The sequence below is a fragment of the Sinohyriopsis cumingii genome, chromosome 18 (assembly GCF_028554795.1).
Source record: "Sinohyriopsis cumingii isolate HCF-2022 chromosome 18, ASM2855479v2, whole genome shotgun sequence".
Taxonomy (NCBI): Eukaryota; Metazoa; Mollusca; class Bivalvia; order Unionida; family Unionidae; genus Sinohyriopsis; species Sinohyriopsis cumingii.
This window is the reverse complement of record NC_142978.1, coordinates 95165790-95181633: the sequence shown is the minus strand read 5'-3', so window position 1 is coordinate 95181633 and position 15844 is coordinate 95165790. Positions and strand designations below refer to the sequence as shown.

Below are 15844 nucleotides of genomic sequence, written 5' to 3'. Positions count from 1 at the left end.
ACATGTTTGTGGCTGCCAATGATGCAGAAACTCCCCGTTCCAATAGTATATTTCCACATCTCTGTCTTAGAGGACGGGGCCCCCAAGTGGCCAAGTGGTCTAAAGCGCACACTGTTACGGATCACTGCCATCTCATTTCTGTCTGTGTGGGTCGAGTCTCGGGTTCGGCAAATGTGGGTATGTGAGAAAGCTTGCCTGTAGCTTCTTGTGGGTCACTGGTTCTTTCTGGGGTTTTCCCGGTTCTTCCTTCACCATTTGTACTGGCCGCCATGTATAGCCTATCTTTTGCTGAAAATGGCGTTAAATCCTACAACAACAACAACAACAACAGCCTTATTAGAGGACTGATTGAAGTATGATTTCACATCAGATATGAGATTTCGTACAAGAAAGCAAAAGTCGACAAGAATTGGTTATATCACACATTATACATGAAGTTAATATGCTGATAATATTGATAAAATATTTTTAAACTACATTACCTTTGAAAAACATGTTTGCTAACAGAAATTTTGATTACTAACATTTTATTTTAAAGTTTCTAATCCATTGCGCATTTCTCTTTTAATCATTGTACATATTACAAGAGAATCCTATGCACATGTTCAAGCAGTGTACAGTGGAACCTGTCTTGAAAGACCACCCCTTCTGCCAAAACATAATGGTCTCTCATGACAGGTGGTCTCTCATAACAGGTTATAACACTATATAATCTCTAAATCTGTACATGGAGAACCTGGTCTCTCAAGACAGGCGGTCTCTCATAGCAGTGGTCTCTCAAGACAGGTTTTACTGTATCTGGTTACATTATTGAATTTTCATCATGTACATAAACATAGTAGTTGAAAACAAGGGTGATTTCCAAAAAGTTAATTTCTGTACTACATGCTTTTACTAAATTTTGTAGACGGCTTGGATTTGAGAGAAGGCAGACACTAAGACACTATTGATTTAAGGTCAGAGGTACTCCAAGCAGGAAAATAGTTTCCACAAAGTAACTTGAGTCCTATACTACTGAATGTGACCGGACTCTGTGGATGGTTTGCATTTAAGAAAGAAAGACACTATATTTTGGCTTCAGTAGGGTCACCAAGACTGAAAGAAGAAAAATGGTTTCCACTAATTAACGTGAGTTCTATGTCTTGTCTGGACCAACTATTGTGGATTTGTTAAAACGTAGAGGGTACGAGCTGATTTTGGATTCAAAAGGTTGAGTATCTGATCAATAAATGTGGGTGGGGTTACTTAAAAGAAGCTATATTCACTTAATGGCATGCATATAATGTACTATTTATGTACTGTGTTGAATGGCTCTATTCCCAGTTCACATGGGTCACTTTCTGATTCAACAATTTTAAATAACCATTAACAGTGTTTGAATATTCTAAATGACAAAGGTTAAATATTTAAAGTTTAAATCAGAGATGCTTTGATTCCTTCATATTGTATTATTGTGTATTCATCTCTTTGGTTTGCACACTTGTCATTGCAGTATTTTATGTGGTAATTTCAGTTGTCTGGAGAGATAATTTTTGGAACAGATTGAGGATAATACTTCTTTGGTTCAATCAATAATTGGATTATCATCATTTAAATATTTGATCTTTTACTGTTTAAATAATTTATCCACAGGAAAAGAAGTCACACAACAAGACAGTGGAGCATTTGAAAAGGATCTGCAAGGCAAGTGGCATTTTCTTGCGAGGCAAGAAGAGTCTTAAAGATTGTACAACGGAGAAGGAGATGATAGAAAGAATGAAAGAAATCCTCAGAGAGGCAGGAATGGAGGGTATGTTTTAAAACTTGCAAAGATACAGATCTTTGATAAATATTTGTCCAGTAGAAACATTTTCTTATTTGGCTGTATCAGACATGTTATGCAGTGTACTGATGGAATTGACTCTTTTATTAACATATTGGTTACTTGAATTTCGCTCAAGGAAGTACATGTAACCACCTGTTATGAGGTATTATGAGAAACGATACATAATTAAAACTTACAATTTTTATAAAATTTTAGTTCATTATGGTGTATGTGTGTGTGTGTGTGTGTGTGTGTATATATATCATATATATATTGATTGTTTAAAATATTTTTCTAAAAATTTGACAATTCCATGCCATTAAAGGGAGGTAACTTACCATACACAGAAATCAAATTTAATAACGCTGGTTCTCCATTACAGTTTAACACTTTGCATAAGGTTTAATATTTAAAAACTAAAGAATTTCCCATTTATTTCTCACTAGTTATCCTGGTTATTTAAACCATACCTTGTACGTCTTAGATATTGTTGAAATAACTAAATTCCCTGTATTTTGGTGTATGATTGATGGGTGTAATTTGGGTTACAGAGTAAGCAGCTTGACCTTACTTCAGATGTGTACCTCACAAAAGACTTGGTCAGTTTAGCTTCCTGGACTTTAAAGGTATATAAGAAAAAGAAACTGAGCGGCAAGATTCTTTTCGATTCTAGCTGAAAATACATGTACAGTGCCATGTAGAGGTCTGACTCTTTCAGGAAACATTTGACCCTAATCCTTAGTTTGTTTTCCAGCGTAACAATCCTTTGATTGAGCCTCGAGTGTGGTATATTGGCCATTAACAACCCTTTAATTTAGCCTCGAGTATGGTACATTGGCCAGGAACAACCCTTTGATTGAGCCTCGAGTGTGGTACATTGGCCAGTAACAACCCCTTGATTGAGCCTCATGTGTAGTGCATTGGCCAGTAACAACCCTTTGATTGAGCCTCGAGTGTGGTACATTGGCCAGTAACAACCCTTTGATTGAGCCTCGAGTGTGGTACTTTGGCCAGAGTGTTTTTTGATCTTGTTACAGATTTGACAAGTGTTTAATAGCAACCTTTAATAAATTGTACAACTTTTATGATCAAAGTGTTACAAAGCCCAAGGTCAGTCTCTAAAAAAGCATCCACATATGACATTGAGGTCAAGGAAGGGGAGTCCGAAAATATTTCTGTTGGCTAGGCCTTGATGATTTACTAGATGACAGTGAAGAATTTCTGAACTTTTTCAAACAATAAGAATAAATTCATTGACCTTTTGAACCAGATGACATTAGGTAGTGACATTTGTAGAACCAGATGACATTAGGTAGTGACATTTGTAGGATACTGTGAAATAAAGCAAAATGTGGACTTAACTTCAGGTTTGTACATATTTAATACAATTTCCTTTTATTGGGTACCTGGGTAACTTTACTAAATTTTTTCAAAAATCTTGATAGCTTTAGTCCTACAAGTCATACAGTAATCAGATTTCTTTGGCTTTCAGTTTTATACAAAATTTTTATATGTAACGATCTTAAATCTATCGTCAAATATGACTGCCATTACTAAAAATAAAATGAAACTAAGACTGGCTCTTTTTAAACACCTTTCAACAGAATTGGGATAAAAAGCATCCTGTCATAAAAGGATTGCAAATTTATACCAAGATGCTAATCCACCAACAGATATGATTTCCATTATTAAAAATAGACAACGTTAAATGACTGCTCAGAAATTTACACAACAGAAATTGATTTTTTTTGGACACAAAGCATTCAGATACAGTGATAATGCTTTCAAATTGTACTTAATGTATGCCTTTTATGTATCAGTTGCAGCTGTCATTATAAAATGGACAGTTCCTTAACTGAATTCTTAATATAATTACTGAACAGAATTTGACCAAGTTTTACAAACAGCATTCTGGCATTAATGTTTATTTAAGTTTATACAATTCTCTGCTGGCATAGATGGCTGTTTTTATAAATAAATCGAAAAACTATTTCAAATTTTTTCTCTAAAACACTACTTAACAGATTTGTATGTGTTATGCATTGCCATTTGATATATTCAAAGCCAATACTCAAAAACCAGTTTTAAAAATATGTAGTTTTTATTTAATTATTTTAAGGGTGGGGCTGCTATCAAGTTTGCAGGGCTGGAAGAGATCCAGTGGACCATGATGGTTGACTAAATGCATAGCTGCCAACCCTCACGATTTTGGCGTAAATTTCATGACTTTTTCAGCAATTCACGGATTCATGCTGCATGCAAAAAATCATGAATTCCCCAATTCACAATTATTTTAAATCTTTAATAAAATAACCGATTTCCAATTAAGTGCTAGTTGTCGGCAGTTGCCAAAACGGTCCAGTACTGATAGTTGCAATATTAGTGGAACTATAGCTGATTGGTATGTTGGCCCGGTAGCAGGCATTTAGCGTATTTTAATCTATATGTATAAGTGTAATTTTACAAATGCTTTTGAGAGAAACTAGGGCCTAACCAGAATTTTGCTCTGCGCACGTGACGCAAACACTGATTTGAATTACCATTTGGCACCACATCTTGAAAGTGTCTTCACCAACAAGGAGAAAGAAATGTATTGCACAAAAAGTGAAGTTTAGTCTGGAATATACCAAAAATTGACTGTGCATTCAACCATCAAACACCAATATATATCATGCTTTTTGCACGCAATGTGTCACAAAGTTTAGCATGGTGGCAGAGACCATGTGAAGAAGCACATTGGTATCAAAAAGCACATAGAGGTTGGGAAAATTAAGAACTCACAGCACATTTCAGCTCTGGAATATTTTAAGCCATTGACAGAAGACCTGCAAGCTACCAATGCTGAAGCATTGTTTGTGAGTTTTCTTGTCGAACACAATCTACCTTTATCAGCTGGAGACCATGCTAAACATTTGTTCCAACAGATATTCCCCACTCGAAGATTGCTTCACAAATTCATGTAAAAAATCACTCATTTTTATCCCTATTTTCACTAATTGCAAGCCTGGAGGGTTGGCAGCTATGTAAATGACTGCCCCTTTTTAATGCTGGGAAAGGGATTCAATATACATAGCCTATGAAAGAAGCTATATGGCATCAACATTAATAGACATTTTTGTAGCTATGAGCTTTAAGCTTTTCTTTCCGCTTTACAGTTTTGATTGGTGTGTGAATTTGCATTACCAAACTGACCTACATCAACTACCCAGGTGAGCAATATTAGGTCCACTGGGTCTGCAAAACTTAGTACATAATATGCATATCATCAGAAAATATGCATATTGACCAATCATTTTACACTTTTGCATATTGACCAATCATTTTACACTTATGCATATTGACCAATCATTTTACACTTATGCATATTGACCAATCATTTTACACTTATGCATATTGACCAATCATTTTACACTTATGCATATTGACCAATTATTTTACACTTATGCATATTGACCAATCATTTTACACTTATGCATATTGACCAATCATTTTACACTTATGCATATTGACCAGTCATTTTACACACACTATTTTCAAAGAGTTACAGTATGTACCTTTGTTTAGTATAAACATACCTCTATCGCTTGGGGTAGAATGCATCAGAAGCACATTTATGTGAATTATTAGCCATTCCTTCTGTTATAATTTATTTCACAGTTTGTGTAAAATGATGTAAACTACAAGAATAGTCTGTAAAATTGCATTCAGAATTTTACTCATATTGACCTATAGCTCATGCCAAAATTCATCTTCTATGTAATTTTACCCGTATTGACACCTAGCTCATGCCAAAATTCATCTTTTTCTGTGTAATTTTACCCATATGGACATATAGCTCATGCAGAAGTTCATCTTCTTTTGTGTAATTTGCAGGCAAGCCAACCTTTGAGAAGGCCGAAGAACTTAGGCTGATGACTGAAGCAGCAGAACTTGATACTGGAAATATCTTATCTGAAAAATCAGGTAGATGAAACAAATCATTAAAAAATATACAGTTACAGTAAACCCCAATTTACATGTATATTGCATTCCTGAGAAACCTCACATATGTCGGATTTGTGTGACTCTAATCAGTCCATCATTGCGGAGTCAAATCTTCATCCTGGTTGAACACATACAAAAATGGTATTCTTACTTGGAAATTCATGCTGCACATTTGTGTGTGTCTATATATATATATATATATATATATATGCGAATGATGCACATTGCAGGGTGTATTTTTCAGCTTGGGTTTTAATATATGTAATATCAAGATGCAGATTTGTCGAATCTTAAATTAAATTAAATTTAAACTTAAATTGGGAGTTTACTGTACTGTATATCTGGTGAAATTCCTGTTTTCGAACTGTTTATGAATTGCTGTTTTGCAAAAGGCATGTTTTGATTCATGAAAGTTTGATATTATTCTTTTTCATTTCAGGACTTGTCATAAAAATTCCAAAACTTTTCAGCTTTCTTTGTGCAGTATCCAGAAATCAGATGACTGTCTTCAAATTACAATAGACCGATGATAATCTTTCACATTTCTTTGCTCTGAAAATCCTAAATTTTGTTGACTATGTGATTGACAGGAATTTGATTGCATGCCTTGTGACAAAATTATATTTAAACTGATGACATTGAATGTCGTACATACTCGCTTATGTGTCGAGTCCAAGGATGCCAGTCATTCTGTAACCTGCTTGTTTCATAACCTGCTCATGTTGTAATTGGTTGTTTTATAAATGTTGCTACTTATTGTTGTTGTTGTTTTTGTTGTGGGGTTTAACGCCATTTTTCAGCACACGATAGGCTATACATGGCGGCCAGTATTAATGGTGAAGGAAGAGCCCAGGAAAACCCCAGAAAGAACCACCGACCCACGAGAAGCTACTGGCATGCTTTCTCACATACCTACATTGGCTGAATCCGAGACTCAAACCCACGCAGACAGAGGTGAGATGGCAGTGATCCATAACGGTGAGCGCTTTAGACCACTCGGCCACTCGGGGCCCTGTGTTGCTACTTATAATTATGGTGTTTATGTGTTATGTTTGATATACAAGAATTAGAGGAATTACACCTTTTTGCATAAATATTAACCAAATGTTGAGAAGTTGGTCAGTACCAAATGTGATACAGTTGTCCAGCTCATTCGATGTTGATGCCTACTTGTTAAGAACCACAGTTCTGAAAAATACACCAAAAATTAAATTATCATATGTAAAAAATATGTATTTAGAGTTAAATAAAAAAAATTTTGTTACCTTTAGACATTTTAATAAAATCCAATTAAGGAAAATGACCCATTAAAAGATCTAATGTATTTTATTAATTAAAATATTCTTTGACAGGAGTTTTCATTCTGAACTATATTATAGGAGTTGCTTGTAATAAAAGTCAAAATAAAAATGAAAATTGAAACTTATTTCCTTTAATGATAAAATATTGCATTTTGAAACTGCAATTAAAAACATTAAAATTTGAAAACATTTTCCTTTTATTTTAAATCATTAAATTGATGTGAAAAAAATTATATTTTGAAACCAAAGAATAACAATATCAAAATAAGGATTGAGCAATATTATCATCTCTAGGAGCAAAACCTGTCAAGATCATTCACTTACAGAGATTTCGTCTTCATGCTTAACATCAAAGAAAGTTGACACCATCACTTTTTGTTCTGCCTGCCTCATGTACAGACCAGCATCATCCAGTAGGCTTGGCAATAATACTGAGCACAAAGAAGAATTAAATCACACTTTCACAACTGGACTTGTTTAATTCCAGAATTTGGGGATAAATGCAACTGATGTTAATGGAAAATACAACAGCATGTGTAGAAATACTGGGTATGAAACAGTTGGTTATGAAACACTGAGGTTACAAAATGACCTGCACCCATTGATATCTGATAGAGGTTGCTTCATTTGCATATAAAATAATTTCCTTCCATTAACATTAGTTTAATTTGCTACCTGCTTAGACCTATATCTGCTATCACATAATGGACTGGCAAATCTAGATCTATGCAGTTTGCTATGAGTAATCAGTAGAACAAATAGCATAGACCCTGATCTGCTAGTGCATTATATGATCAGGGTCTGTGTTTGCAATGGGACTGAACTTACAAGTGAGTATGTATGGTACATCTTTTTTTTTATAGGATATGTATTTGAAGATGTGTTGATAATACATAGCTGTTATTTGCTTTAGAGGATTTATTAAAAATGTCTTTAAGAAAAGTATCAGCCTAAGTCTGGGAGAAATAAGTGTATTTATGGTAAAAGCTGTTCTAGGTCATTGATTTGTTAATTGCTTGTCTTATGCGTTTTATATGATGACCTCAAGATTTTGTACAGGTGTGCTTATGAGCATGGGTGACAGGGTTATGAACCTCTAGTTACCATTTTTATTCCATTCTTCAGCCATTCTAGTTTGTCAAACTCAAGACCGAACTAAATGACAAACTTTAATGAACAAAACTTAGTAGAAGCATTTGTCTTTTTTTTCATAGATACCATCTCATTAAAAGCAAAGCTATATGACATAACCATTTTCTCTGCTCCTCCAAACAAATATTTGTTCACTCTTTTTGTTTGTGTTTTCAGTAGTCGGAAAACGGAAAGTTCAGAGTCTCTTTTCTAGAAGAGAAGCATCACCTTCTCCAGCAAAAAAGTCTGCATTCACCGGCTTCAGTCACCTGAAAGACCTTGTGGACAGTGATGCCTCCTCAGATGATTAGTCTGAGTTTGGATGGATTCTTGAATGTTGAGTTTTCAAGCAACATTGATTCATACATCTATGTAAAACCATGTATATTTGTTCTTGTTTGTAAATAATCTTTGCTAAATTTCGAATGCCATAGAATGACCTTGTTTTCCATCTGTCTGATTTTCTCCATCAGTTTGTCCATCAGTTCAGATCTTCTAACAGCAATGCTCTGCAACCCTTACACATAATTGTATGGTAGTGGAATTGCTTATTACATGTAGAAGTGCCTTGTGCATTTTAAAGGTTTCAACTTTTCAGGACCAGTTTTGATAGAGTTACTACCTTTTTTCCATCAATCTCCAGTACACCAGATTCCACATAATTTCATTTCCTCACATGGTATGTTGCTTGTATTCAGCACAGATAAGCATCTCTAACCTAACTGGATGCCATTTGGTAGGTGAGTTGTTTATTATATATAGATGTACCTTTGAAATGTTTTGTTATGCTAATGCTTTTTTTCTCTCATTAATATTACAGTTTAACTACAGCTGTACTTTATGAGCACTATACCTCACATTCTAATAAAACTCTTTGTACACATTGTTTCATTGCCCGTAGTGTATCTTTTAATGGTTTTGTCTTGTTGACTCATTTTGAATATAGGTATGGTCATTGACATTGAACATCATATCTTAACATGGGATGCAGCCTGTAATTGGCATAATTTATGAACTATTCAACAGATTCTGATGCAGTTTGGTATGGGCATTGTCTCATGTACTTGCCTTTGATGTGCATTGTTCCAAATATGTTCCTTTGACACACCTTGTATATGGTTAGACTCATTTAGAAGAGCTCTGGATCCATGATTGCTTGTCCTTCTGACTGGTTACTGATTTCATTTCTAATTGGCTTGTTATCTCAGATTAATGAGACCTTGAGTGAATTTGCTTTCAAGCATTCCATGTCATCATTTATAGCAATTATGGTTTCTGAATGCTATCTTCAGGTCTTTTTTCAACAGTATAATTTTACTAAGCTGCAACTATACATTGGTGAGACACTGAATGCCAAGTTGATTGCAGAGGGCATGGCCCTTTGCAGTGCACCCATCGCTACTAGCTGTAGCTTTTATTATTAGCTCTTTTGGTCATAGACCAGAGGAGCTTATGGGATGGTATATTGTCCATCATTCAATGTTTGGCTGTCCATTAGCACAAGTTTATTATCACTACTCCTGAACTATCTGGAGGATTGCCAGGAAACTTTTATTTTACACAGTCTAGTTTGGTCTAGATAAAAATGGTGCTGCTCACACATCCAGCAGGACTAATCTTAAAAATCTTGTTATCCAGAATTAATGATCATATCAAAATGGTGTTTTTTTGTTAAGACTTATGATGTTTTGTTGGTTCTAAATAAAAAATTCTGCCAGTCTGAAGTCCAGTATGGCCACCATGGCAGCCATCTTGACACTCTTATTGCAACTCTTCCTGAGCAGAATGTTATTTTGAAGTGGGCTTTTCACCAAAAGTCTTTTGATGTCCAGTTGGTTGTAAATGAACATGTTGCCGATCTGACATCAAATATGGCCACAACAAAGTAAGCATCCTGAAAATCTTGTTACTTCATTTGAATGGATGGTTGTATTAGCATGAGGTTTTCACAAAATGACTTCATTTGAATGGATGGTTGTATTAGCATGAGGTTTTCACAAAATGACTTCATTTGAATGGATGGTTGTGTTAGCATGAGGTTTTCACAAAATGACTTCATTTGAATGGATGGTTGTATTAGCATGAGGTTTACACAAAATGACTTCATTTGAATGGATGGTTGTATTAGCATGAGGTTTTCACAAATTGACTTCATTTGAATGGATGGTTGTATTAGCATGAGGTTTTCACAAATTGACTTCATTTGAATGGATGGTTGTATTAGCATGAGGTTTTCACAAAATGACTTCATTTGAATGGATGGTTGTATTAGCATGAGGTTTTCACAAAATAACTTCATTTGAATGGATGGTTATATTAGCATGAGGTTTTCACAAATTGACCTCATTTGAATGGATGGTTGTATTAGCATGAGGTTTTCACAAAATCACTTCATTCGAATGGATGGTTGTATTAGCATGGTCCTAAATGAAAATGGTTCTTTTCTGATATCCAGTTTGGCCACCACAGCAGCCATCTAGAAAATCTTTTTATAGCTGATGTCCAATATGTGGCCATTTTGATTTTTTTTTAGCTGCACCTCTTGAAGGGCAAGTCATTTTGACATAGATGTTGTCATGCGAAGTGTTCTTATAGTGAACTCATGGTCCTAAATGAAAACAACTAAACCATAATATGACCACCATGGTGGGTATATTAAAAAAATGTTATCTCTACTCCCAAATGGGTGGCTATATCAGCATGGTACTTTCATCAATAGTTGGCCCAAAATGAAAATGGTGCCATTTGTTCAACCAATATGGCTGTGTTGAAAATCTTCTTGTTACTACTTCCTCAGAATGGATGATAATTGTGACATGATGGTTTTTGACCAAAAGATGGCCCAGTCTTTCACACAGTGCAGCCCGCAGCGTGTAGGCAGTCCTTTTGAAAATATGCATTTTAATTAATATGCATATTTAGTGATAAGGAACTGTCCTTGCTCATGCGGCCTGTGACCTTAAGTATTTTATCTGTTTTAGCCTCCAGCTAAAACAGGTTGGATGTCCCTGTCCTAAATGAAAATTGTCCCAATCTGACATCCAGTATGTCCACCACAGCAGGCTAATTTGAAAATCTTGTTTTGATTGAAGAATATGAGGTGATTTCAACACTCTGCAGTTAAAATGAAGAAATGGTCTTATCTTGAATTCTGAAAATTGTTTTTGCCCAATAGAACATTAGCCTGTTCAAGAGAATCTTGTTGCATAGTGTGACTATCTTCGATATTAGCACCAAAATATAACAATCATACCTTTTGGGATTAATTTCCACCTTGGCAATGTGAAGTTTAAATAATATACATAAAAGACAAAGAATCCCATAGTTGCTGTCATATGTAATATCCAGGTCATTACTTTCTGTATTATTTAATAATTACCTTGTTTTGCAGAAAAAAGGGACTTCAAAATTCCTATTTGTTCTTTGGGTCAGAGTGGACAAAACATTAATTTCATTCATTATATTTCCTTCATTCTTGCTATATTATATATATATATATATATATTCTGTTATATATTATCTGTGAACATTTATAAATCATCTCATTTTTTGTACATGTCATATTAAGTGTTGATATTTTAAGCTTTGAATAAAGCTAAATATACAGCTCCACCTAGTTGAAAATGAAGTGAGTAACTAGATATAATAAATTTGCTAAAACTGCAGAATACTATTTTTGTGGTCTGTACTTGAGTTGGTGGATCTTTATAGTAATCACCTTGTCTGTTAATCTGTCAGTCCTTCCATTTGGTTTCTGCAAGATTACTTTTCTGAGAATTGTTGAATTTTTATTTAAAAAATTGATATGCAGGTTTATATTGATGAGATGTTGAAAGAGTTTGATCTTTATCATTTAGAGTAGTTATGCTCCATGATTGCCTTGTAACTTTTCTTTCACAGCTTAACCAGACCTGCCAACCCTCACGATTTTGGCACAAATTTTGGGACTCCCAATAGCGATTCACAGATTCAAGCCGCATGCCAAAATGTCATAAATTCCTGAATTCTCAATCTGCTTAAATCCGGAGTTAAGTGTTAGTCCAAATAGTAGCAGTGGTCACTGATGCCAATAAAGGTCCTGTATTGCCAGTGATGCCAATAAAGGTCTTGTTGGAGATTAGCAGCCGTGACAGTGAAAACGTATTTCATATTATGAAGAAAAATAAGTCAAACTTTAGTGCCTCCATAGATGCTGAAAATTTGCAACAATTTTAGTCACCAAGGTTAACCAGCAAGCAAGAAGCCTGAGCTGTTTTGAAAACAATTTACTATAGCCCAATTTAGGAAGTTCAAGTCTGCCACAGCATCATATCATGACAAATAATAGCGTGAAGTTTGTTTTTATCAGTAAATTTGCCGGCAAATAAATTTTTACATGTAATCAGTATAAATAATGTTTTATTTTTATTTTGGGATTTTTACATAATGCAGTACTGACCATCAAAGTGGATGACGCTAGTGTCATGGTATAATTTTTCACTAATTGTATTCAAAATTGACTAATTTTTATTCCTCTTTTCACTAATTGCAAGTCTGGAGGGTTGGCAGCTCTGCTGAACTTTCCAAGGGTTGATAGATTTGGACCAAATTTGGCATGCAGCTTTATACTGAAAAGACTTTGAAGGTTTTCCATTTCCAGTGTTCCAAGATGTCCTTTCCATTAGTTTTAACCTCCTGATCGCCCATCCTTCTGATTTCAGTTTACGTAGCATGACTTTACCAGTGATTTCAATCAAATTAGCTTTGGGTTTTATGAATGAAATCTTGAATGCGTTTAATCTCCACCATTCTAAAAATTTATTTTCAGGAGCTATGCCTTCAGGTGACCTCCTTTCCTTACTTTAACTTTACAAAAGGTTTATTTCAGTTGTACCAGATTTGATATGTAGCTTAATATTGAGGAGACCATAGCTGACATAAATCTCCAACATTCCACAGCATTTACAGGATGTATGCCCCGGATTGCATGCTCTCCTGACTTTGGTGACCACAGTGTTAATTTGCCAAGGATTGTTTGATTTCATTTTGGCATGCAGCTGGAAAAATATTGCATGCATTTGATTTCAACATTCCATATTATCATTTGGAAGGGAAATGGTTCCTTGTTGCGTTTCATCCTTGTTTTCTGCATCGTAACTTTATTAAGAAATGCTTAATTTCAAACCAGTTTATTATGCACATTTCTATTGATGACATCTTCATTGAATTGGATTTCCAGTACTCCACATTGTCATTTAGATGGGATTACCAGTACTCCACATTGTCATTTAGATGACTTAATGTCTCCTCATTGCCCATTCTTCTAACTTCCATTTATCAACACAAGTTTGCAACAAAAAAAAACATCTGAGAGGTGTGTATATTTGTCTTCATCTTTATTAGTTGTCTTTGTAAGTTGTACAAGCTCTTCTCCAAGTCATTATTTTATGCATCCAAGTCAGTTTTGAAGGGCAATAACTCTTTCAGCATTTCCTATTTTATTACAATAATATACATGAAATATTGGTAGTGATGCAGAATTCAGTGTCAGGATTATACTTGGATCATGTTCAAGTAAAACGTTTCAAATGAATTAAGATATTTTAATGCAAATAAAATTAAAGAGGGTTAAAAGTAGAAACACGCTGTACAAGGATGTCATTGATTGCAAAAACTTTAGGCCGGATGCACTCTTATGGATATTGTAGGAGACTACTAATAGAGGCAGGGGCTGTACTGGTTCAGTAGTTTGTGTGCTGAAGTTGCAGCTGAAAGGATATCGGTTTGAAGCCAATCATTAGTTGTTATTTATGTGTGTCTTTGGTGTGTGTATATATATATATATATATGCAGTAAAAAACAAAATTCCATGGTGGACTAGTTTTCAGCTTGTGTCCAGTTGCTTCTATTCAAACTGAGGGCATAATGTAATTTTGAAATAGAAAACCACCATTATGTCCTTGCTTGTTGGTGTATCTATCTTGCTATTAATTTTTTTCATTTTCTGCACAATGATGTTTGTTTTTTAGCACCTACAATTGCCTAACTTTACAGGTAAGTTCTTGGTCACCATGACTGAATTAATTTTGATGTTAAGACCTGGACCAAATTTTGGGGATTGCTTGCAGTTGGGGTAAGCAGACATGATTTTTCTCTATTTTAAAGTAGAATTCCGCTTTTCTCCTGACTTGAATCCGATTTTTGTTGATATAGTCTGTTTTTATTATCATCTCCAATCCGGTTTTTAAAAAACAGTCTTTTCTGTCCCATTCTGCAAGAACCCTTGTAACGTATTCATTCCATCTTTTAGTTAGCCCACGACTCTCGTAAGGAATAATCTGATTGGTCAAAATTTTAAATTCATCCAGTGAATCTTCATGTAATGGAAACTGATGGCTATGGAAAGAAGAAGCGTGCTTGCAGCAACAAAAATGGCGTCCCGAGTTCTTGAGAGAGACAATGACACAAGAAGTTTAGTTAAAGGTTCTAAAAAACATGGAAATGGGAATGGCTGGAGCGAAAAGTCAACGGAAATTTAGTTGGTCAGTTTATAAGAAAACTGAATGCTAGAGGACTGGCATTTTGTGATCTCTGCTCTGCGTCCATCGTGGTTGGAAGATTTGGGAATGGCACCCACAAAAGCTGCATACAGAAAAATTGAAGGCATCTGGAAAAAGTGCAGTTAATTACTATAAAAAGAAGGATTTCTTGCACGAGAGAACAGATGTAGCTCTCTGTCAGAATATGCGCACTGCATGTCGCCAATACAAGCACCAACTTGAAAGGAAAAAAGGACTCATTTAGAAGGAAAAGAAACAATTGCACATTGAGCCCAAAAAGGAAGGCTAAACAAATCTTTGCCAAAGTGGCAAAAAGAGCTCGAATATCAACAGGCTGTGTCCATTGGAGAAAAAGACAAATGAATATATGGGATTATTTGTATATAGTTGATGTACTTGGGTGTTTATTTTACAGATTTGTTATGAAAAGAGAGAAGTATACTATATTTGCTGCAAAAATTGAGAAATTATTGTGATTTAATTATGATGTGAACACTGACATGCACATGAAATAAATTAAGCACCAATAGTATTGGAGAACAAATTCATGTGACAATATTGAGAATTATTCAAGTCAAGTTGAAAATGTTTGGTAAGTTTGTTAATTTTTCAAATGATTATTTTGTTATATATATTATGATCATAAGTTGCACCAGGAGCAGTTTTTTATGAGTGTAAAATGCATTTTTGGCCAGGGACCCCTGATTGGGGTGCTGCCTCTCAAAACTCCACTGGGGGAGGACCCCCAAATACCCCTTCCGAATTTTCAGCTTTTTGGAGGAAATACCAAAATCATGTCTATGTAAGGAATAAAATTATGAGGAGGCTCAAAGGTCAAGGATACTGATTATAGGAAGAGAAATCGATCCTGAAAAATGATGTTAGTTTAACATCGCAGACCAGGATCAGAATATGTGGATGGCATGCCCTTTTGGTAAGGAAGCATTCTATTAATTTTGGGTCAGAGGTCAAGGTCAATGACTGAAAGAACCAAAATGGTTTCTGGACAATAATACTAGTTCCACATCATATAAGACGACCATACTGTGTGGAATGTTTGCTTTTGGATTCAGAAGTGTACCAGT

General features: G+C 34.9%; 1 protein-coding gene across 1 annotated transcript in view; it reads left to right on the top strand.

The window, feature by feature from the left end:
- The window catches only part of LOC149777533 (uncharacterized), a 52106-nt gene extending 39912 nt beyond the window's left edge, over positions 1–12194 (top strand). The window contains exons 6-8 of the mRNA XM_089942125.1: positions 1633–1789; positions 5678–5767; positions 8398–12194. Coding sequence (XP_089798251.1) covers positions 1633–1789; positions 5678–5767; positions 8398–8531 — 381 coding nt within the window. The 3' untranslated portion in view covers positions 8532–12194. The remainder of the gene's footprint in view (positions 1–1632; positions 1790–5677; positions 5768–8397) is intronic.
- Positions 12195–15844: the final 3650 nt, after the last annotated feature.